The 23,533-nt window shown below is 44.6% G+C and overlaps 1 protein-coding gene across 1 annotated transcript in view; it reads right to left on the minus strand.

The window, feature by feature from the left end:
* Window positions 1–23,533, minus strand: part of DNAH6 (dynein axonemal heavy chain 6) — a 717,942-nt gene that overhangs the window by 44,127 nt on the left and 650,282 nt on the right. The window contains exon 72 of the mRNA XM_077275462.1: window positions 18,561–18,688. Within this exon, the coding sequence (XP_077131577.1) occupies window positions 18,561–18,688 (128 nt within the window). The remainder of the gene's footprint in view (window positions 1–18,560; window positions 18,689–23,533) is intronic.

A 23,533-nucleotide genomic window follows, 5' to 3' on the forward strand; every position in this document is an offset into this window, starting at 1 on the left:
CCCCCACACCGTTAGTTGGTGCGGGGGTTCTTGAAATCTCAGTGTGGATATTTTGTAAGGGTTTTTTACTGACCGCACAGACCCCTTTACTATTTTCTGCTATCTAGTATTAGTGGGCCTCATTTGCTAAATCTCTTTTCACCCCTGTGTATGTGCCTTCCTCTTACCTCACCGTTATTATATTATATGTTGGGGGCTTCTATTTCTTTGGGGATTATTTCTCTGGAGGCAAGAGAGGTCTTTCTTTCTCTCTAGGGGTAGTTAGTTCCTCAGGCTGGCTCGAGACGTCTAGGATTTTTAGGCACGTTCACCGGCTACTTCTAGTGTGTTTGGATAGGTTCAGATTTGCGGTCAGTCCAGTTTGCCACCTCCCTAGAGCTTGTCCTGTGTATGTTACTTGGCTGGAGTAGTTTGTGATCCTCAACCACTAAGGATCATAACAGTAGAGCAGGCCTCAAAAGTGTTTAATGCATCGCAGAAGTGGGATAAAAAGAAGACCTGAGTACATTTTTTTTTTTCCTCCCGCTTTTCCTTTGCTGCAGTCTGTTTAGCTTCTTTCATCCCCTTGAACTCTGGGTGGTTTTGAGCTCAGCTGCAGACATAAATTTTCAGACTCTAACTTCTAGTGTGGATCATCTGACTGCACGGGTGCAAAGTATTCAGGATTTTGTTATTCATAGCCCTATGTCAGAACCAAAGATACCCATTCCTGAGTTGTTTTCTGGTGATAGATCTAGGTTTCTAAACTTTAAGAATAATTGTAAGTTATTTCTATCTCTGAAACCTCGTTCCTCTGGTGATTCCGCTCAGCAAGTTAAAATTGTTATCTCCTTGTTGCGTGGCGACCCTCAAGATTGGGCTTTCTCTCTGGCGCCAGGAGATCCTGCATTGCTTAATGTAGATGCATTTTTTCTGGCTCTTGGACTGCTTTATGAGGAGCCTAATCTTGAGAATCAGGCAGAAAAAGCGTTGCTGGCTATCTCTCAAGGTCAGGATGAAGCAGAGGTGTATTGTCAAAAATTTCGGAAATGGTCGGTGCTTACTCAATGGAATGAGTGTGCCTTGGCTGCAAATTTCAGAGAAGGTCTTTCTGAGGCCGTTAAGAATGTTATGGTGGGGTTTCCCACCCCTACAAGTCTGAGTGATTCTATGGCTTTAGCCATTCAGGTTGATCGGCGTTTGCGGGAGCGCAAATCTGCTCATCCTTTGGCGGTATTTTCTGAACAGAGACCTGAGTCTATGCAATGTGACCGAACTCTGACCAGAATTGAGCGACAAAGTCATAGACGTCAAAATGGGTTGTGCTTTTACTGTGGTGATTCTACTCATGTTATCTCAGCATGCTCTAAACGCTTAAAAAAAATCGCTAAACCTGTCACCATTGGTACTATGCAGCCTAAGTTTATTTTGTCTGTTACTTTGATTTGTTCTTTGTCATCCTACCCGGTTATGGCTTTTGTGGATTCGGGTGCTGCCCTGAATCTGATGGATTTGTCGTTTGCCAGTCGCTGTGGTTTTGTCCTGGAGCCTTTGGAAATTCCTATTCCTCTGAGGGGAATTGATGCTACGCCATTGGCTGAGAATAAGCCTCAGTATTGGACGCAAATGACCATGTGCATGACTCCCGTACATCAGGAGGTGATTCGCTTTCTTCTGCATAATTTGCATGATGTTGTCGTTTTGGGTCTGCCATGGCTGCAGGCTCATAATCCAGTTTTAGATTGGAAAGCTATGTCTGTGTCAAGTTGGGGTTGTCAGGGAATTCATGGCGATGTTCCGTTGGTGTCTATTGCTTCTTCCACTCCTTCTGAGGTCCCTGAGTTTTTGTCTGACTACCAGGATGTATTTGATGAACCCAGGTCCAGTGCCCTGCCCCCTCATAGGGATTGTGACTGTGCTATAAATTTAATTCCTGGTAGTAAATTCCCTAAGGGACGACTTTTTAATCTGTCTATACCAGAGCATGCCGCGATGCAGAGTTATATAAAAGAGTCTTTGGAGAAGGGACATATTCGTCCATCCTCTTCCCCTCTTGGTGCAGGATTTTTTTTTGTGGTCAAGAAGGACGGTTCTTTGAGACCTTGTATAGATTATCGTCTTCTGAATAAAATCACAGTCAAATTTCAGTATCCTTTACCACTATTGTCTGATTTGTTTGCTCGGATTAAGGGTGCCAGTTGGTTCACCAAGATAAATCTCCGTGGTGCGTATAACCTTGTGCGCATTAAGCAGGGATATGAATGGAAAACAGCATTTAATACGCCTGAAGGCCATTTTGAGTACTTTGGTTTCGCCTTTTTTCTGCAATTCTGGTTTCCATCCTCATTTTTCCTCGGGTCAGGTTGAGCCTTCTGACTGTCCTGGGGTGGATTCTGTGGTGGATAGGTTGCAGCAGATTTGGAACCATGTGGTGGACAATTTGAGGTTGTCACAAGAGAAGGCACAGCGCTTTGCCAACCGCCGCCGCGGTGTGGGTCCCCGACTTCGTGTTGGGGATTTGGTGTGGCTGTCTTCTCGGTATGTTCCTATGAAGGTCTCCTCTCCTAAATTCAAGCCTCGCTTCATCGGTCCTTATAAGATCTTGGAAATCCTTAACCCGGTGTCTTTTCGTTTGGATCTCCCAGCATCGTTTGCCATTCATAATGTGTTCCATAGGTCTTTGTTGCGGAGGTATGTGGTACCTGTGGTTCCTTCTGTTGAGCCTCCTGCTCCGGTGCTGGTCGAGGGCGAATTGGAGTACGTGGTGGAGAAGATTTTGGATTCTCATATCTCTAGACGGAGGCTTCAGTATTTGGTGAAGTGGAAGGGCTATGGTCAGGAGGATAATTCCTGGGTTGTCGCCTCTGATGTTCATGCGGCCGATTTGGTTCGTGCCTTCCACGCGGCTCGTCCTGATCGCCCTGGGGGTCTTGATGAGGGTTCGGTGACCCCTCCTCAAGGGGGGGGTACTGTTGTGAACTCTGTTTTTGGGCTCCCTCTAGTGGTCACAAGCGGTACTGTGTAGTGTTGTCTTTCTGCAGGTTGGCAGCATCAGCTGGTTCGTTATCCTTTGTTGGTTTCCTATTTAGTTCACCTGGATACTCAGTTCCTTGCCTGCTCTCAATGTATTCAGTGCTCTTCAGATTCCTTGTGACTACCTTGCTCCCAGTCTCTCCAAGACAAGCTAAGTTTTTGTTTGATCATTTTTTGATTATCAGCATTTATTATGTTTTTAGTCCAGCTCGCTAAAATGTGATTTCCTCGCTTGGTGGTTGCTCTAGGGGACTGAGTTTCTTCCCCCCACACCGTTAGTTGGTGCGGGGGTTCTTGAAATCTCAGTGTGGATATTTTGTAAGGGTTTTTTACTGACCGCACAGACCCCTTTACTATTTTCTGCTATCTAGTATTAGTGGGCCTCATTTGCTAAATCTGTTTTCACCCCTGTGTATGTGCCTTCCTCTTACCTCACCGTTATTATATGTTGGGGGCTTCTATTTCTTTGGGGATTATTTCTCTGGAGGCAAGAGAGGTCTTTCTTTCTCTCTAGGGGTAGTTAGTTCCTCAGGCTGGCTCGAGACGTCTAGGATTTTTAGGCACGTTCACCGGCTACTTCTAGTGTGTTTGGATAGGTTCAGATTTGCGGTCAGTCCAGTTTGCCACCTCCCTAGAGCTTGTCCTGTGTATGTTACTTGGCTGGAGTAGTTTGTGATCCTCAACCGCTAAGGATCATAACAGTCAATGCCACACAGAGTTCTAGCAGCAGACACATCTGTACAACAACTGTTAGGAGGAGACTTTGTGCAGCAGGCCTTCATGGTAAAATAGCTGCTAGAAAACCACTGCTAAGGACCTGGCCTCCACAGTCACCAGACCTGAACTCTGTTGAGATGGTTTGGGGTGAGCTGGATCACAGAGTGAAGGCAAAAGGGCCAACAAGTGCTAAGCATCTCTGGGAACTCCTTCAAGATTGTTGGAAGACCATTCCAGGTGACCTCTTGAAGCTCATCAAGAGAATGCCAAGAGTGTGCAAAGCAGTCATCAAAGCAATAGGTGGCTACTTTGAAGAACCTGGAATATAAGACATAATTTCAGTTGTTTCAGACTTTTTTGTTAAGTAGATAATTCCACATGTGTTAATTCATAGCTTTGATGCCTTCAGTGTGAATGTACAATTTTCATAGTCATGAAAATACTGAAAAATCTTTAAATGAGGTGTGTCCAAACTTTTGGTCTTTACTGTATTTGTGTACACTTAAAGAAGCATCATCCCATCAAAGTTTTTATCTTCTTAATATATTGCAATCATCACATTATACAGAACTATGTACTTACAATTGCTCATGTTACCTTTCTACCCAGCTAATTCTTCTCTTTTCCAATAGGTCTAAGACTTCACCTAGTTACAAACAGACTAGCTGAATCCTTCTAAGCTCTATGTAGAAACAGGATGTCTTTTGTCCTTGCATGACACCTATGCAGCATCAATAGTTAAAGATAAAATGTTAAAAATAATTTAAAAAAAAATATATGGTTATTCTTACCTTCCAACAGCCCCCGATCTCCTCAGCGGCACTCCTGGTACTTTCTGTTCCCAGGGATGCTTTGCGTGAAGGACCTTTGTGACATCACGGTCGCTGTTGTGATTCGGTTCGTGGGCTCCCCCGGTGGTCTCTTGTGGTACTGGTGTCCTGCAAGCTTTGCCTTCTCAGTTCACCTGTTCCTATCAGGATGTGGGAGTATCCTATTTAACCTTGCTCCTCAGTCATTCTAATGCTGGCCATCAATGTATCCAGAGTGATTCTGTTGCATGTTCCTGCTCCCAGTTTTCTGCTCAGCTAAGTTGGACACTTTAGTCCTTAAGCCTATTTTTGTATGTTTTGTCCAGTTTGCACTTATGTGAATGTCTGCAGCTGGAAGCTCTTGTTGGGCTGAAATTACCACTCCAGTGGCATGAGTTGTCACATGAGTTAAGGTAATTTCAGGATGGTGTTTTGAAGGGTTTTGCAGCTGACCGCGAAGTCCTCTGTTGTATCTTTCTGCTATTTAGTTAGCGGGCCTCTCTGTGCTAAATCTGCTTTCATACTACGTGTGTCTTTTCATCTGCTCTCACCGTTATTATATGTGGGGGGCTGCTATCTCCTGTGGGGACATTCTCTGGAGGCAAGCCAGGACTGTGTTTTCTTCTACCAGGGGTAGTTAGTTCTCCGGCTGGCGCGCGGCATCTAGAGACAACGCAGGAATGCCCCCTGGCTACTTCTAGTGTGGTGTGTAGGTTTAGCATCGCGGTCAGCTCTAGTTTCCATCACCCGAGAGCTTGTCCGTTTATTCTATGCTTCTGATGTTTCCTTGCCATTGGAAACCAAAACAGTATGGCCAGCCCGAATGTTTAATCTATAGGCTGAAGCAGGAGAGAAAAGGAACTGTGTGAAACTTTTTTTTTTTTTTTCCTCTGAAGTTGCACTCCAGCTCTAATTGCAGTCTCCTGTTTTCCTCTCCTCTTAACCCCTGAATGGCTCAGACTTTATCTGTTGAAATATGGATTCCCAGAGTCTGGCTACCAATTTGTATAATCTTGCCTCTAAAGTTCAGAATATACAAGATTTTTTGTTACATGCTCCTCGGTCTGAACCTAAAATTCCTATACCGGAGTTTTTTTCTGGAGATCGATCTTGTTTTCTAAATTTTAAATACAATTGTAAATTGTTTCTTTCGCTGAGATCTCATTCTGCTGGAGATCCTGCCCAGCAAGTAAAAATTGTTATTTCTTTACTGCGGGGTGACCCCCAAAATTGAGCATTTTCATTGGCACCAGGGGATCCTGCGTTGCTCAATGTGGATGCGTTTTTTCTGGCTTTGGGGTTGCTTTATGAGGAACCAAATTTGGAGATTCAGGCTGAGAAAGCCCTAATAGCCCTCTCTCAGGGGCAAGATGAAGCCGAAATATATTGCCAAAAATTTCGAAAATGGTCTGTGCTTACTCAGTGGAATGAGTGCGCTCTGGCGGCAATTTTCAGAGAAGGTCTCTCTGATGCTGTAAAAGACGTCATGGTGGGGTTTCCTGCGCCTACTGGTCTGAATGAGTCCATGACAATGGCAATTCAGATTGATCGGCGTTTACGGGAACGCAAACCTGTGCACCAGTTGGCGGTGTCTTCTGAAGAGGCACCACAGAGTATGCAATGTGATAGCTTTCTGTCCAGAAGCGAACGACAGATTTATAGGCGCAAAAATCATTTGTGCTTCTATTGTGGAAATTCTACTCATGTTATATCAGCATGCTCTAAACGAACAAAGAAAGTTGATAAATCCTCTGCTATTGGCACTTTGCAGTCCAAGTTTATTTTGTCTGTAACTCTAATTTGTTCGTTATCTTCTATTGTTGCGGATGCGTATGTGGATTCTGGCGCCGCTTTGAGTCTTATGGATTGGTCCTTTGCCAGGCGCTGTGGGTTTGATCTAGAGCCTCTGGAAGTTCCTATACCTTTAAAGGGTATTGATTCTACACCACTGGCTAGTAATAAACCACAATACTGGACACAAGTGACTATGCGTATGACTCCAGACCATCAAGAGGTGATTCGCTTCCTTGTACTGTATAATCTACATGATGTGTTGGTGCTGGGATTGCCATGGTTGCAAACTCATAACCCAGTCCTTGACTGGAAAACAATGTCTGTACTAAGCTGGGGATGTCAGGGAAATCATGGGGACACATCTTTGGTCTCCATTGCTTCATCTATTCCCTCTGAAATTCCTGAGTTTTTGTCTGATTATCGTGAGGTTTTTGAGGAATCTACTCTTAATTCTCTTCCTCCTCACAGAGATTGCGATTGCGCCATAGATTTGATCCCTGGCAGTAAATTTCCTAAGGGTCGTCTATTCAATCTGTCTGTACCTGAACATGCTGCCATGCGAGAGTATATTAGGGAGTCCTTGGAAAAGGGACATATTCGTTCTTCTTCGTCTCCTCTTGGAGCGGAGTTCTTTTTCGTAGCTAAAAGCGATGGTTCTTTGAGACCTTGTATTGATTATAGACTCTTGAATAAGATCACAGTCAAGTATCAGTATCCTTTGCCATTGCTGACAGATTTATTTGCTCGCATTGAGGGGGCGAAGTGGTTCTCTAAGATTGATCTTCGCGGTGCGTATAATTTGGTGCGAATTAAGCAGGGGGATGAGTGGAAAACCGCATTTAATACGCCCGAGGGCCATTTTGAGTATTTGGTGATGCCTTTTGGTCTGTCAAATGCCCCTTCGGTCTTTCAGTCTTTTATGCACAATATTTTCCGTGAATATCTGGATAAATTTATGATTGTGTATTTGGACGATATCTTGATTTTTTCGGATGACTGGGAATCTCATGTTCAACAAGTTAGGAGGGTTTTTCAGGTTTTGCGGACCAATTCTTTGTTTGTTAAAGGTTCAAAGTGTGTTTTTGGGGTTCAGAAGATTTCTTTTTTGGGGTACATTTTTTCCCCCTCTTCTATTGAGATGGATCCTGTGAAGGTTCGGGCTATTTGTGACTGGACGCAACCGACTTCTCTTAAGGGCCTTCAGAAATTTTTGGGCTTTGCTAACTTTTATCGTCGATTCATAACTGGTTTTTCTAGCGTTGTCAGGCCTTTGACTGATTTGACTAAAAAGGGTGCTGATGTTGCAGATTGGTCTCCTGCTGCTGTGGAGGCCTTTCGGGAGCTTAAGCGCCGTTTTTCTTCTGCTCCGGTGTTGTGCCAGCCTGATGTTTCTCTTCCTTTTCAGGTGGAAGATGATGCTTCCGAGATCGGAGCGGGGGCGGTTTTGTCGCAGAAAAGTTCAGATTGTTCAGTGATGAGACCTTGTGCGTTCTTTTCTCGAAAATTTTCGCCCGCCGAGCGAAATTATGACGTCGGTAATCGGGAGCTTTTGGCGATGAAGTGGGCATTCGAGGAGTGGCGTCATTGGCTTGAGGGTGCTAAACATCAGGTGGTGGTCTTGACTGATCACAAAAATTTGATTTATCTTGAGTCGGCCAGACGTCTGAATCCTAGACAGGCGCGCTGGTCGTTGTTTTTCTCCCGGTTTAATTTTGTGGTTTCGTATCTGCCGGGTACTAAGAATGTGAAGGCGGATGCCCTTTCTAGGAGTTTTGAACCTGATTCCCCTGGTGATTCTAAACCTACGGGTATACTTAAGGATGGGGTGATATTGTCTGCTGTCTTCCCAGACCTGCGACGTGCTTTACAAGAGTTTCAGGCGGATCGGCCTGATCGTTGTCCGCCTGGTAGATTGTTTGTGCCGGATGAGTGGACCAATAGAGTCATCTCGGAGGTTCATTCTTCTGCGTTGGCAGGTCATCCGGGAATTTTTGGTACCAGAGATTTGGTGGCTAGGTCCTTCTGGTGGCCTTCCCTGTCTCGGGACGTGCGTACTTTTGTGCAGTCTTGCGATGTTTGTGCTCGGGCCAAGCCTTGTTGTTCTCGGGCTAGTGGGTTGTTGTTGCCCTTGCCTGTTCCTAAGAGGCCTTGGACACACATCTCTATGGATTTTATTTCTGATCTCCCTGTTTCTCAGAAGATGTCCGTCATTTGGGTGGTGTGTGACCGCTTTTCTAAGATGGTTCATTTGGTGCCCTTGCCCAAGCTGCCTTCCTCATCTGAGTTGGTGCCCCTGTTTTTTCAGAATGTGGTTCGGCTGCATGGTATTCCGGAGAATATCGTTTCCGACAGGGGATCCCAGTTTGTGTCCAGATTTTGGCGGGCGTTTTGTGCCAGGATGGGCATTGATTTGTCTTTTTCGTCTGCATTTCATCCCCAGACAAATGGCCAGACGGAACGTACTAATCAGACCTTGGAGACTTATTTGAGGTGTTTCGTGTCTGCTGATCAGGATGACTGGGTCTCCTTTTTGCCGTTGGCTGAGTTTGCCCTTAATAATCGGGCCAGTTCTGCCACTTTGGTCTCCCCTTTCTTTTGCAATTCAGGGTTCCATCCTCGTTTTTCATCTGGTCAGGTGGAGTCTTCGGATTGTCCTGGAGTGGATACCATGGTGGATAGGTTGCATCGTATTTGGGGGCAGGTGGTGGACAATTTGGAGTTGTCCCAGGAGAGGACTCAACGTTTTGCTAATCGCCATCGTCGTGTTGGTCCTCGTCTTCATGTTGGGGACTTGGTGTGGTTGTCCTCCCGTTTTGTCCCTATGAGGGTCTCTTCTCCTAAGTTTAAGCCTCGGTTCATCGGTCCTTATAAGATTTTGGAAATTCTTAACCCTGTGTCTTTTCGTTTGGACCTCCCAGCATCCTTTGCTATCCATAATGTCTTCCATCGGTCATTATTGCGGAGGTATGAGGTACCAATTGTGCCTTCTGTTGAGCCTCCTGCTCCTGTGCTGGTTGAGGGTGAATTGGAGTACGTGGTGGAGAAAATCTTGGACTCCCGTGTTTCCAGACGGAGACTTCAATATCTGGTGAAATGGAAGGGCTACGGTCAAGAGGATAATTCTTGGGTTACAGCATCTGATGTTCATGCTTCTGATTTGGTCCGTGCCTTTCATAGGGCTCATCCAGATCGCCCTGGTGGTTCTTGTGAGGGTTCGGTGCCCCCTCCTTAAGGGGGGGTACTGTTGTGATTCGGTTCGTGGGCTCCCCCGGTGGTCTCTTGTGGTACTGGTGTCCTGCAAGCTTTGCCTTCTCAGTTCACCTGTTCCTATCAGGATGTGGGAGTATCCTATTTAACCTTGCTCCTCAGTCATTCTAATGCTGACCATCAATGTATCCAGAGTGATTCTGTTGCATGTTCCTGCTCCCAGTTTTCTGCTCAGCTAAGTTGGACACTTTAGTCCTTAAGCCTATTTTTGTATGTTTTGTCCAGTTTGCACTTATGTGAATCTCTGCAGCTGGAAGCTCTTGTTGGGCTGAAATTACCACTCCAGTGGCATGAGTTGTCACATGAGTTAAGGTAATTTCAGGATGGTGTTTTGAAGGGTTTTGCAGCTGACCGCGAAGTCCTCTGTTGTATCTTTCTGCTATTTAGTTAGCGGGCCTCTCTGTGCTAAATCTGCTTTCATACTACGTGTGTCTTTTCATCTGCTCTCACCGTTATTATATGTGGGGGGCTGCTATCTCCTGTGGGGACATTCTCTGGAGGCAAGCCAGGACTGTGTTTTCTTCTACCAGGGGTAGTTAGTTCTCCGGCTGGCGCACGGCATCTAGAGACAACGCAGGAATGCCCCCTGGCTACTTCTAGTGTGGTGTGTAGGTTTAGCATCGCGGTCAGCTCTAGTTTCCATCACCCGAGAGCTTGTCCGTTTATTCTATGCTTCTGATGTTTCCTTGCCATTGGAAACCATAACAGGTCGCGTGACATCATCCCAGGTGATTCGCGCAATGCATCCCTGAGAACAGAAGTTGCCGCATGCACCGCTGAGAGCTGGGACTACTCCGGGGGCCATCAAATGGTAAGTATGTCCCTATTTTTTATTTTAATTCTTTCTTTTTTACAGAAATATGGTTCCCTAGAACCTGGAGGAGAGTCTTCTCTCCTCCAGACCCGGGTACCATCCGCTCATGAAGTGCTCACTTTACGCATAGTGGGCATAGCCACATGCGTAAAGTGAGCATTTCAATGGAATCCTATGGCTGCGGAATCGCCGCGTTTCCGCAGAAATAATGAACATGCTGCGGATTTTACCGCTATGCGACTCTGCAGGGGGAAAAAACGCAGCATGGGCACAGCAACAGCGGAATCCCGTAGGATTGCATGGGAATGTGGTTTTTAAGCATTTTATGCGTTTCCACTGCAGCAAAAAACGTGGCAGAAACGCATAAAAAACGCAACGTGGGCACAAAGCCTAAAAGTTAGTGGTTAACCCCTTACCGACATCGCACGTACATTTATGGCGGACTCCCTCCCTTTGATGTTGGCTCTGGCGGTGAGCCCACATCTTTCCGGGGACATGTCAGCTGTTTTGAATAGCTGACATGTGCCTGCAATAGACGCGGGTGGAATCGCGATCCACCCACAGCCATTAACCAGTTAAATGCCGCTGTCAAACTCTGACAGCAGCATTTAAATCGCGCTTCCGGCCATCGGGCCAGAAATACGCACAACGGTGACCCCCGGTGACAACCGGTGTGTTGGCATGACAACCTGAGGTCTCCTGTAGACCTCTATGGTTGTCAGTGTCGGCTTGCTTTGAGCACCACCCAGTGGTCGGCGCTCATAGCAAGTGAGCAATTCTGCTATATAGAGGCGATTGGAACATCGCCTCTATGTAGCGGAGCCGATCGGGTTGTGGCAGCTTCTAGTCTCCTATGGAGAACATTGAAGCATGCCAATAGTAAAAAAAAAATGTTTTTAAAAATATTAAAATATAAAAGTTAAAAAAGGTCAAAACTACTACTATATATATGTATACAGTACAGCCACGTAGTATATAACAGAGACAGCCATGTAGTATATAGCACAGCCACATAGTATATAGCAGCCACGTAGTATGTAGCACAGCCACATAGTATATAGTACAGGCACGTAGTATATAGCACAGCCACGTATTATATAGCACAGCCACATAGTATATAGCACAGCCACGTAATATATAGCACAGCCACCTAGTATATAACACAGCCACGCAGCATATAACATAGCCACGTAGTATATAGCACAGCCACGTAGTATATAGCAGCCACGTAGTATATAGCACAGCCCACATAGTATATAACACAACCACGTAGTATATAGCACAGCCACGTAGTATATAGCAGCCATGTTGTATATAGCACATCCAAGTAGTATATAGCAGCCACGCAGTATATAACAGCCCACGTAGTATATAGCACAGCCCACGTTGTATATAACACAGCCACATAGTATATAGCACAGCCCACATAGTATATAACACAGCCCATGAAGTATATAGCACAGCCCACGAAGTATATAACTCAGCCCACATAGTATATATCACAGCTATGTAGTATATAAAACAGCCCACATAGTATATAGCACAGCCACGTAGTATATAACACAGCCCACATAGTATGTAGCACAGCTACATAGTATATAACACAGCCCACGTAGTATATAGCACAGCCACATAGTATATAACACAGCCCACGTAGTATATAGCACAGCCACATAGTATATAACACAACCCACGTAGTATATAGCACAACCACGTAGTATATAGCAGCCACGTAGTATATAGCACAGCCACGTAGTATATAGCACAGACAGCCACGTAGTATATAGCACAGCCATGTAGTATATAGCAGCCATGTAGTATATGGCAGCCACGAAGTATATAACACAGCCCACGAAGTATATAGCACAGCCCACGCAGTATATATCACAGCAAACATAGTATATAGCAGTGTGGACACCATATCATTGTTAAAAAAAATAAAAATAAAAAATAGTTACATACTATCGGTCATCTAGGTAGCGGTCATCTGGGTAATTTCGCAATGCATCACTGGGAACAGAAGCTGCCGGCCACATCGTGAAGAGTGGGACAGCTTCGGTGGACGCCAGAAGGTGAGAATAGCACGATTTTTTTTTCTATTATTATTTTTATCATTATATCTTTTTACTATTGATGCTGCATAGGCAGCATCAATAGTAAAAAGTTCGTCCGGGATGGGGCGACACACTGGCACTGACTGGAGAGGAGTAGGGAGGGGGCACTGACTGGAGGGGAGTAGGGAAGGGCGAATTCGTGGCCGGACTGTGCCCGTCGCTGATTGGTTCTGGCCGGTCGTGACCAATCAGTGACGTGGGATTTCCGTGACAGACAAACAGACAAACAGATGGAAGTACCCCTTAGACAATTATATAGATAGATATGGGCTTGTATGTGAGGGTCTTCAGGTATATAAATTTTAAATAAGAAAAGAAAAATAATATTTGGTAATTATACTTCTTTATTGTAACTTGCTTCCTTCTCTTTCAAGCACTATGCTTCAGTTCTGTTTCAATGCCCAATTTAAGTTTCTTTCATAGCTACTTTAAAGGGCGGTGCTAGGGAAGATGGGATTTGGTCCTGATTTCATGAAATGGATTAAGATACTATATGTATCCCCAAAGGCTAAAGTAAGGGCTAAACAGGGAATGTCAGAGCGATTTGAGCTTTTCAGGGGGACTAGACAAGGCTGCCCGCTATCATCATTTCTCTTTACACTTGCAGTAGAACCGTTAGCTTATATTAATAGAAAACACCCAGGGATAGAGGGTTTTAAGTATGGGAACATAGAAGAAAAAATTGCTCAATATGCTGATGACCAATTAGTCATTAATAACGCTAATAACTCTATTCCAAACATAATGAACACAATTGAGAGATTTGGGACCTTTTCAGGTCTGACAATAAATTGGTATAAATACGCTCTTCTAACTTTGGACTCCAGGAGTACTGCTATTTGGAAGAGTCTGTCCAACATTCCAGTACTTCTGAAATTTAAGTATCTGGGGATTTACGTTACCATGAAATTATAGTAGTTTATTCCATTAAATGTAAGTCCACTGGTTATAAAATGAGGAATAAAGTGTGTATATGGGAAGCCTTGGGTAGAGTAAACCTCAATAAGATGTGCTAGTGCCATGCATTCTGTATGTTATGCATAGTTCACCTCTCTGGATTCCTATATACTGGTTTTGGAAAATGCACAACATATTTAGAGATTTGGTGTGGAAAAGAGAACCCCCAGAATAATACTGGAAAAACTGCAATTACCAAAAAATCAGCGAGGTTAGCTTTGCCTATGGGAGTACTACATACCTTCCCAGTTTCAGCACTCCCGAGGCTGGGCATTGAAGGAGGCCCAGGAAGTAGAATCAGTAGTATTAAAATACTTGGGTGAAAGGGAATTTACTGGAGATATTGGAATCACAAATTTGTAGGTAGTCCGAGTATATACCCTACCTGGTCACTGGTCCATAAAATTTGGTGGACATTTAAAAGACTGCTAGGGATGACAGACTGCTCAAAGTACACGCCTATCTGGAAGAACTTTAGTCTAGAGTTGCAGAGATTGGGGGGGTTTGGAGAATGGAAAAATCTTGGGTTGAAATATGTGCATCAGTTATACTATGATAACCATCTCAAGTTGTTCGAAGAGCTGAAACAGGAGTTTAATTTGCGTAAATACTTGCAAATAAGACATGCAATATGGGCTCAGGAAGCCATTTCTGATCTTCCTATTTCTTCAAACGGGCTGTAAAACTTCATAGTACAGGCAAAAGCAATGAAGGGATTCATCTCTCAGGTTTACAACTCATTGTTGCTAAAGATTTTGAGTGACCCAATGGCTCAGGTTCAGAGTAAGTGGGAGCAGGATATGGGTAACATTTTTACAGAGAAATGGGAAGAGGAGCTGGAAGTTTAAGGGTTGCTTTGAATAAACACGATGCAGAGAAGGTCTCAACTGTTTCAAGTTCATACAGTTTATAGGTATTGTATAGAATGGGCCTAAATATGGATGATTGTTGTCCCCATTGCAGGGAACAAAATATTTCAGTATGGGGGATAGGTACTTAGAGATAGAGAGGGAAATTCATGTAAACTGTTTAAATATAAGGTACATATCTCATTGAGCAGCATTTCAAAGCAGCTTCTTAGCCCCTTAACGACCGCCGATACGCCTTTTAACGGCGGCCGCTAAGGGTACTTAAACCACAGCGCCGTTAATTAACGGCGCTGTGGAAAAAGTGAATAGCGCCCCCCAGAGTCGGATTTTCTCTGGGGTCTCGGTTACCGGGGGTAGCCGAGACCCCAGAGAACATGATTCGGGGTTTTTTTACCGACCCCCGAGTTGCGATCGCCGGTAATTAACCGTTTACCGGCGATCGCAAAAAAAACAAAAACGCGATGTGCCATTTAATTTCTCTGTCCTCCGATGTGATCGCACATCAGAGGACAGAGAAATGGGGTCCCCGATCACCCCCCGATACTCACCTGTCTCCCCCGGTGCTCCTCGTGGCTCCCAATGGGCGCCGCCATCTTCTTTCGGCAAAAAAATGGCGGGCCGGCCGGCACCCGGGAGATCTTTGGGGTCTCGGCTGCCGGGGGTAGCTGAGACCCCAAAGAACATGATCGGTATCGGTTTTTACCAACCCCTGTTTTGCGATCGCCGGTAATTAACTGTTTACCGACGACCGCAAAAAAAAAGCGATGTGTAATTCTCTGTCCTCTGATGTGATCGCATATCAGAGGACAGAGAAATAGGGGGATTCGGGGACCCTATCATACTTACCGGTGTCCCTGGGTCCTCCTGTGTCCTCTTCTGGCCGCCGGCTTCTTCCTTCTGTAAGAAAATGGCGAGCGCATGCGAAGTGCGCCCGCCATGATCTGCCGGCTGGCAGATAGAGGAGTTGGGGCTAAATTTAGGGCTAGGGTTAGGGTTAGGGCTAGGGTTAGGGCTAGGGTTAGGGCTAGGGTTAGGGCTAGGGTTAGGGCTAGGGTTAGGGCTAGGGTTGGGGCTAAATTTAGGGTTAGGGTTGGGGCTAAATTTAGGGTTAGGGCTGGGGCTAAATTTAGGGTTAGGGCTAGGGTTAGGTTTGGGGCTAAAGTTAGGGCTAGAGTTAGAGTTGGGGCTAAATTTAGGGTTAGGGTTGGGGCTAAAGTTAGGGTTAGGGTTGGGGCTAAAGTTAGGGCTAGGGTTGGGGCTAAAGTTAGGACTAGGGTTGCGGCTAAAGTTAGGGTTAGAGTTGGGATTAGGGTTTGGATTAGGGTTGGCATTAGGGTTACGTTTGGGATTAGGGTTAGGTTTGGGATTAGGGTTAAGGTTAGGGTTGGGATTAGGGGTGTATTGGGATTAGGGTTAGGTTTGAGGTTAGGGTTGAGATTAGGATTAGGGGTGTGTTAGATTTAGGGTTCTGATTAGGGTTTTGGTTGTTTTGGGGTTAGGGTTGCGATTATCCTTAGGGTTGTGATTAGGATTATGGATTGGGTTGGCATTAGGGTTAGGGGTGTGTTGGGGTTAGGGTTGGAGTTAGATTTGGGGGGTTTCCACTGTTTAGGTACATCAGGGGGTCTCTAAACGCCACAGCCAATTTTGCGCTCAAAAAGTCAAATGGTGCTCTTTCCCTTCCGAGCTCTGCCGTGCTCCCAAACAGTGGTTTACCCCCACATATGGGGCATCAGCGTACTCGGGATAAATTGGACAACAACTTTTGGGGTCCAATTTCTCCTGTTACCCTTGTGAAAATAAAAACTTGGGGGCTAAAAAATCCTTTTTGTGGGAAAAAAAATATTTTTTATTTTCACAACTCTGCATTATAAACTTCTGTGAAGCACTTGGGCATTCAAAGTTCTCACCACACATCTAGATAAGTTCCTTGGGGGGTCTAGTTTCCAAAATGGGGTCACTTGTGGGGGGTTTCTACTGTTTAGGTACATCGGGGGCTCTGCAAACGCAACATAACGCCTGCAGACCATTCTATCAAAGTCTGCATTCCAAAACGGCGCTCCTTCCCTTCCGAGCACTGCCGTGCACCCAAACAGTGGTCCCCCCCCACACATGGGGTATCAGTGTACTCAGGACAAATTGGACAACAACTTTTGGGGTCCAATTTCTCTTGTTACCATTGTCAAAATAAAAATTTGGGGGCTTAAAAATCTTTTTTGTGGTAAAAAAAATGTTATTTTTATTTTCACGACTCTGCATTATAAACTTCTGTGAAGCACTTGGGCATTCAAAGTTCTCACCACACATCTAGATAAGTTCCTTGGGGGGTCTAGTTTCCAAAATGGGGTCACTTGTGGGGGGTTTCTACTGTTTAGGTACATCGGGGGCTCTGCAAACGCAACAGAACGCCCGCAGACCATTCTATCAAAGTCTGCATTCCAAAACGGCACTCCTTCCCTTCCGAGCTCTGCCATGCGCCCAAACAGTGGTTTACCCCATCATATGGGGTATCAGCCTACTCAGCATAAATTGCACAATAAATTTTGGGGTCCAATTTCTCCTGTTACCCTTGAGAAAATAAAAAATTGCAGGCTAAAAAATTATTTTTGAGGAAAAAAAAAGGATTTTTTATTTTCACGGCTCTACTTTATAAATTTCTGTGAAGCACTTGGGGGTTTAAAGTGCTCACCACACATCTAGATAAGTTCCTTAAGTGGTCTAGTTTCCAAAATGGGGTCACTTGTGGGGGGTTTCTACTGTTTAGGCACATCAGGGGCTCTCCAAACGCAACATGGTGTCCGATCTCAATTCCAGCCAATTCTACATTGAAAAAGTAAAACGGCACTCCTTCTCTTCCAAGCTCTGCGGTGCGCCCAAACAGTGGTTTACCCCCACATATGGGGTATCGATGTACTCAGGAGAAATTGCACAACAACTTTTGTGGTCTAATTTCTCCTGTTACACTTGTGAAAATAAAAATTTTGGGGCAAAAAGATCATTTTTGTAGAAAAAATGCGATTTTTTTTATTTTCACGGCTCTACGTTATAAACTTCTGAGAAGCCCCTGTGGGTCTAAAGTGCTCACCACACATCTAGTTAAGTTCCTTAAGGGGTCTAGTTTTCAAAATGGGGTCACTTGGGGGTTTCCACTGTTTAGGCACATCAGGGGCTCTCTAAACGTGACATGGCATCCGATCTCAATTCCAGCCAATTCTGCATTGAAAAAGTCAAACGGCGCTCCTTCTCCTCCAAGCTCTGCGGTGCGCCCAAACAGTGGTTTACCCCCACATATGGGGTATCGGCATATTCAGGAGAAATTGCACAACAACATTTATGGTTAAATTTCTGTTTTTACACTTGTGAAAATAAAAAAAAAATGGTTCTGAATTAAAATGTTTGCAAAAAAAAAAGTTAAATGTTCATTTTTGCCTTCCACATTGTTTCAGTTCCTGTGAAGCATGTAAAGGGTTAATAAACTTCTTGAATGTGGTTTAGAGCACCTTGAGGGGTGCAGTTTTTAGAATGGTGTCACCCTTGGTTATTTTCTATCATATAGACCCCTCAAAATGACTTCAAATGTGATGTGGTCCCTAAAAAAAAATGGTGTTGTAAAAATTAGAAATTGCTGGTCAACTTTTAACCCTTATAACTCTCTAACAAAAAAAAATGTTGTTTCCAAAATTGTGCTGATGTAAAGTAGACATGTGGGAAATGTTATTTATTAACTATTTTTTGTGACATATCTCTCTGATTTAAGGGCATAAAAATACAAAGTTTGAAAATTGCAAAATTACAAAATTGCTAATTTTTTTTGCCATATTTCTGTTTTTTTCATAAATAATCGCGAGTAATATCGAAGAAATGTTACCACTGACATGAAGTACAATATGTCACGAAAAAACAGTCTCAGAATCAGCAGGATCCGTTGAAGCGTTCCAGAGTTATAACCTCATAAATTGACAGTGGACAGAATTGTAAAAATTGGCCTGGTCATTAAGTACCAAATTGGCTCTGTCACTAAGGGGTTAAGAAGCTTGAATTAGTCATAGTGGCATTACAACATAGTGTTTGGAAGAGAAGGAAGTAAATAAAGTAATGAAGTATATTTCAAAAATTCATAACTATGCAAAGGCTAATCATTCATTTGTTTAGATATTCATAAATAATTCGATCAGAAATTTAGCTTATACTTTATCAAGTGACTCACCTTAAGAACTCTGAGAAGATTATTAAATCTGTCCACTTCTTGCCCAAGTACTGTAGTCAATGAACTTACTCGACCTTTAGAGTCTTTAGCAAACAGCATCTCCGAAGCAACCTCCATGTCTAACTTGTCTGCAGAAAAATATTAGGTAAAGAGGTATAGATTAAGCTGAGTAGATAGGGTTTGGAAGAAAAAAAAAAAAAAAATATATATATATATATATATATATATATATATATATATATATAATGTGCCAAATTAGTAGGCAAATTGGATTTAAGTGTCATAAAGATTTAATTGTTTTGTTTTTCAAGTAAACTCATGGATGGTATTGTGTCTCAGGGCTCAATGGATCACTGAAATCAATCTTAAACACGTGATAATTAGTTTTCCAGGTGAGTCTAATTAAAGGAAAACTACCGTACTTAAAAATTATGTTCCACATTATTAAGCAGGCCACAGTTTTCAAGTAACATGGGAAAGAAAAAGGATCTCTCTGCTGCCGAAAAGCATCAAATAGTGCAATACCTTGGTCAAGGGATGAAAACATTAGATATTTCCCGAAAACTTAAGTGTGATCATCATATTGTTAAGAGATTTGTGGCTGATTCTGAACACAGATGTGTTCGTGCTGATAAAGGCAGAATGAGGAAGGTTTCTGCCAGGCAAGTACATTGGATTAAGAGAGCAGCTGCTAAAAGGCCATTACAAACAAGCAAACAGATATTTGAAGCTGCTAGTGCCTCTGGAGTCCCTCAAGCCTCAAGGTGTAGGATCCTTCAAAGGCTTGCTGTGGTGCATAAACCAACTATTTCTCCACCCCTAAACAGTGTTCACAAGCAGAAACGGTTGCAGTGGTCCCAGACGTATATGAAAACCAATTATAAAACAGTCTTGTTTACTGATGAGTGTCGAGCAACCCTGGATGGTCCAGATGGATGGAGTAGTGGATGGTTGGTGGATGGCCACCATGTCCCAACAAGGCTGTGACGTCAGCAAGGAGGTGGAGGAGCCATGTTTTGGTCCGGAGTCATGGGGAAACAGCTGGTAGGGCCCTTTAAGGTTCCTGAAGGTGTGAAAATGACCTCTGCAAAGTAGATAGAGTTTCTGACTGACAACTTTCTTCCATGGTATAAAAAGCAGAAACGTGCCTTCAGGAGCAAAATCATCTTCTTGCATGACAATGCACCATCTAATGCTGCAATGAATACCTCTGAGTCATTGTCTGCTATGGGCATAAGCGGAAATAAACTCATGGTGTGGCCACCATCTTCCCCTGATCTCAACCCTATAGTGAACCTTTGGAACATCATCAAGCAAAAGATCTATGAGGGTGGGAGGCAGTTCACATCAAAACAGCAATTCTGGGAGGCTATTCTGACTTAATGCAAAGAAATACAAGCAGAAACTCTCCAAAAACTCTCAAGTTCAATGGATGCAAGAATTGTGAAGGTGATATCAAAGTAGAGTTCCTATGTTACCATGTCACTTGGCCTGTTAGGATATTTTGGAGTTAAATAGCTTTTTTGTTCAGTGAATGTGACCTCCTAATGCTGCAAATTCAACAAATTAGCATTTTCAGTTCTTTAAAACATATCAAATGTTTAGAAATTCTACTGTGCCTAATAATTTGGAACAGTGCATTTTGAGTTTTTATTCATTTTGGAGATTATACTATTATCATTGGGAGGTTTTTTCAATACAATTTGATGTATACTCTAACGGGTGATGACTTTTATTAGACTGACTGTCATTTTCACCGACCATTTAGGAAAATCTGAGAAAAATATAATTTGCATAATAATTTTGAACATGGTGTATGTACTAGCTGAAGAGCCTGGCGTTGCCTGGGCGTAGTAACTAACTGTGGTTAGTTATAACAAATTACAATGATTATATTGCACATAAAAACATTTCACATCATATACTCAACACTACAGATTTGCAACAAAAATTAACTTAATGATTACCCAAGTATTGAAAGTACTTTATTGTCAACTCATTCAAGAGCCTTTTTGATACGCAACATTTTTGGTTTTTCCTTCGGGTGCAAAGATGAGCAGATTTTTGGCAGTTCCAACTCTTGAACAGGCCACATAAATTTGACCATGAGAAAAGCATGGAGATTGCAAATCGATCCCTACTACTTTCAAGGACTGTCCCTGGGCCTTGTTTATGGACATTGCACATCCTGTGTGATACCATCTGCTGAGCTGTGTATCTAATTCTGTCCTGTGTGATACTGTTTCCTGAGCTGTGTGTCTAATCCTATCCTGTGTGTTACTGTCTGCTGAGCTGTGTATCTAATCCTATCCTGTGTGATACTGACTGCTGAGCTGTGTATCTAATCCTATTCTGTGTGATACTGTCTGCTGACCTGTGTATCTAATCCTATACTGTGTGATACTGTCTGCTTAGCCATGTATCTAAACATATCCTGTGTGATACTGTCTGCTGAGCCATGTATCTAATCCTATCCTGTCTGTTACTGTCTGCTGAGTCGTGTATCTAATCCTATCATGTGTGACACATTCTGCTGAGCTGTGTATCTAATCCTATCCTGTGTTACTGACTGCTGAGCTGTGTATCTAATCCTATCCTGTATGATACTGTCTGCTGAGCTGTGTATCTAATCCTATCCTTAGTGATACTGGGCTGAGTATCTAATCCTATCCTGTGTGATACAGTCTGCTGAGCCGTGTATGTAATCCTATCCTGTGTGATACTGGGCTCCCCCTGCGATCCCCCTGCAGTCTGTGTTTTTGTATATATATATATACTAGCTATTGAACCCGTTCTACGCCCGGGTGGCGAGCATTTATATTGGTATATGGTCTCCATCCTGGTATGTGTTGCTTCCATCCTGCGCCCTAATCTTGTCATGTGCTGCTACCATCTTGCGCCCCCATCCTGTCATGTGCAGCCCCCATCCTGTTTTGTGTGCCTCCATCTTGTGATGTGCTACTGTCTTCCTGAGCACTCATCCTGTACCCCAATCCTGTCATGTGGTGCTCCCATACTCCACCCCAATCCTGTCATGTGCTGCTACCATCATGCGCCCCCATCCTATCATGTGCTACTCTCTTCCTGAGCCCTCATCCTGTCATGTGCTCCCATCCTGCGCCCCCATGCTGTCATGTGGTGCTCCCATCCTGCACCCCCATGCTGACATGTGCTGCTCCCATCCTGCGCCCTCATCCTGTCATGTAGTGCTTGCATCCTGCACCCACATGCTGTCATGTGCTGCTCCCATCCTGTGCCTCCATTTTGGTTATGTGCTGCTCCCATCCTGTGCCCCATCCTTTCATGTGCTGCTCTCATCCTGCGCCCCCATCCTGTCACGTGCTGCTCCCATCCTGTGCCCTTATACTGCCATGTGCTGCTCCTATCTTGTGCCCCCATCCTGTCATGTGCTGCTCCCATCCTGTCATGTGCTGCTGCCATCCTGCTCCCCCATTCTGTCATGTGCTGCTGCCATCATGCGCCCCCATTCTGTCATGTGCTGCTCCCATCCTGTGCCCCCATGCTGTCATGCGCTGCTCCCATCTTGAGCCCCCATTCTGTCATGTACTGCTCCCATCCTACACCCCAGTTCTGTCATGTGCTGCTACCATCCTGCGGCCCCATTCTGTCATGTGCTGCTCCCATCCTGCGCCCCCATTCTGACATGTGCTGCACCCATCCTGCGCCTCCATTCTGTCATTTGCTGCCCCCATCCTGTCATGTGCTGCTCCTATCCTGCGCCCCCGTTCTGTCATGTGCTGCTGCCATCCTGCACCCTCGTTCTGTCATGTGCTGCTCTATTCTGTAATGTGCTGCTCCCAACCTGCGCCACCGTTCTGTAATTTGCTGCTCCCATCCAAATGCCCCATACAGCTCCATAAAGGTTGATGGCCCCCATAAGATGCTCCATAGTATATGCTTCATATGCTGCTCCATTATGGTTGATGGCCCCCATAAGATGCTCCATAGTATATGCCTCATATGCTGCTCCATTATGGTCGATGGCCCCCATAAGACGCTCCATAGTATATGCCTCATATGCTGCTCCATTATGGTTGATGGCCCCCATAAGATGCTCCATAGTATATGCCTCATATGCTGCTCCATTATGGTTGATGGCCCCCATAAGATGCTCCATAGTATATGCCTCATATGCTGCTCCATTATGGTTGATGGCCCCCATAAGATGCTCCATAGTTTATGCCTCATATGCTGCTCCATTATGGTTGATGGCCCCCATAAGATGCTCCATAGTATATGCCCTGTATGCTGATCCATAAAGGTTGATGGCCCCCATAAGATGCTCCATAGTATTATATGCCCTGTATGCTGCTGCAATAATAAAAAAAAATAACATACTCACCTATCGTCGCTGGGCGCCGAGTGCTGGGGGGCCTGAGCAGGCGGAGACACCGGCGCGCTGTGGGGGTCGGGTGTCGGAGTCGCCACTAGCTCAGGCCCCCGACACTTGCTATAGTCACCTGGCCCTGATCCAGTGCTGCGTGCCGCTCCGTCTTCCGGGTCCTCTGGCTGTGACTGTTCAGTCAGAGGGCGGCGCGCATTAAGCGCGTCATCGCGCCCTCTGAACTGAACGTCACAGGCAGAGGATGTGGAGGACGGAGCAGCACGCATCACTGGAACGGGACAAGTGAATATAGCATACTCACCCTCCTGGCACGTCCCTGCTTCTCTGTTGGAGATCGCGGTATGCGTTCAGTGCTTACGCATATCGCGATCTCCTGGGCTGCGTCACTCTGTGGGGTCCAGACTGCGCCGGCACTTGCGCAGTCTATAAAGGCTTCGGACAGAGTGACGCTCCCAGCGTTATATTATAGATATATATATATATATATATATATATACATTGTGAGGCAGTGACCCCTGTTACAGCTAGGGGGGTGCTGTTTGTGCTCCCCAGAATGTGCACAGAGGCATATGAAGGCTATAAGTGTGCATGGCAGTGACAGGTGTCA

This window comes from Ranitomeya variabilis, chromosome 1, assembly GCF_051348905.1.
Source record: "Ranitomeya variabilis isolate aRanVar5 chromosome 1, aRanVar5.hap1, whole genome shotgun sequence".
NCBI lineage: Eukaryota > Metazoa > Chordata > Amphibia > Anura > Dendrobatidae > Ranitomeya > Ranitomeya variabilis.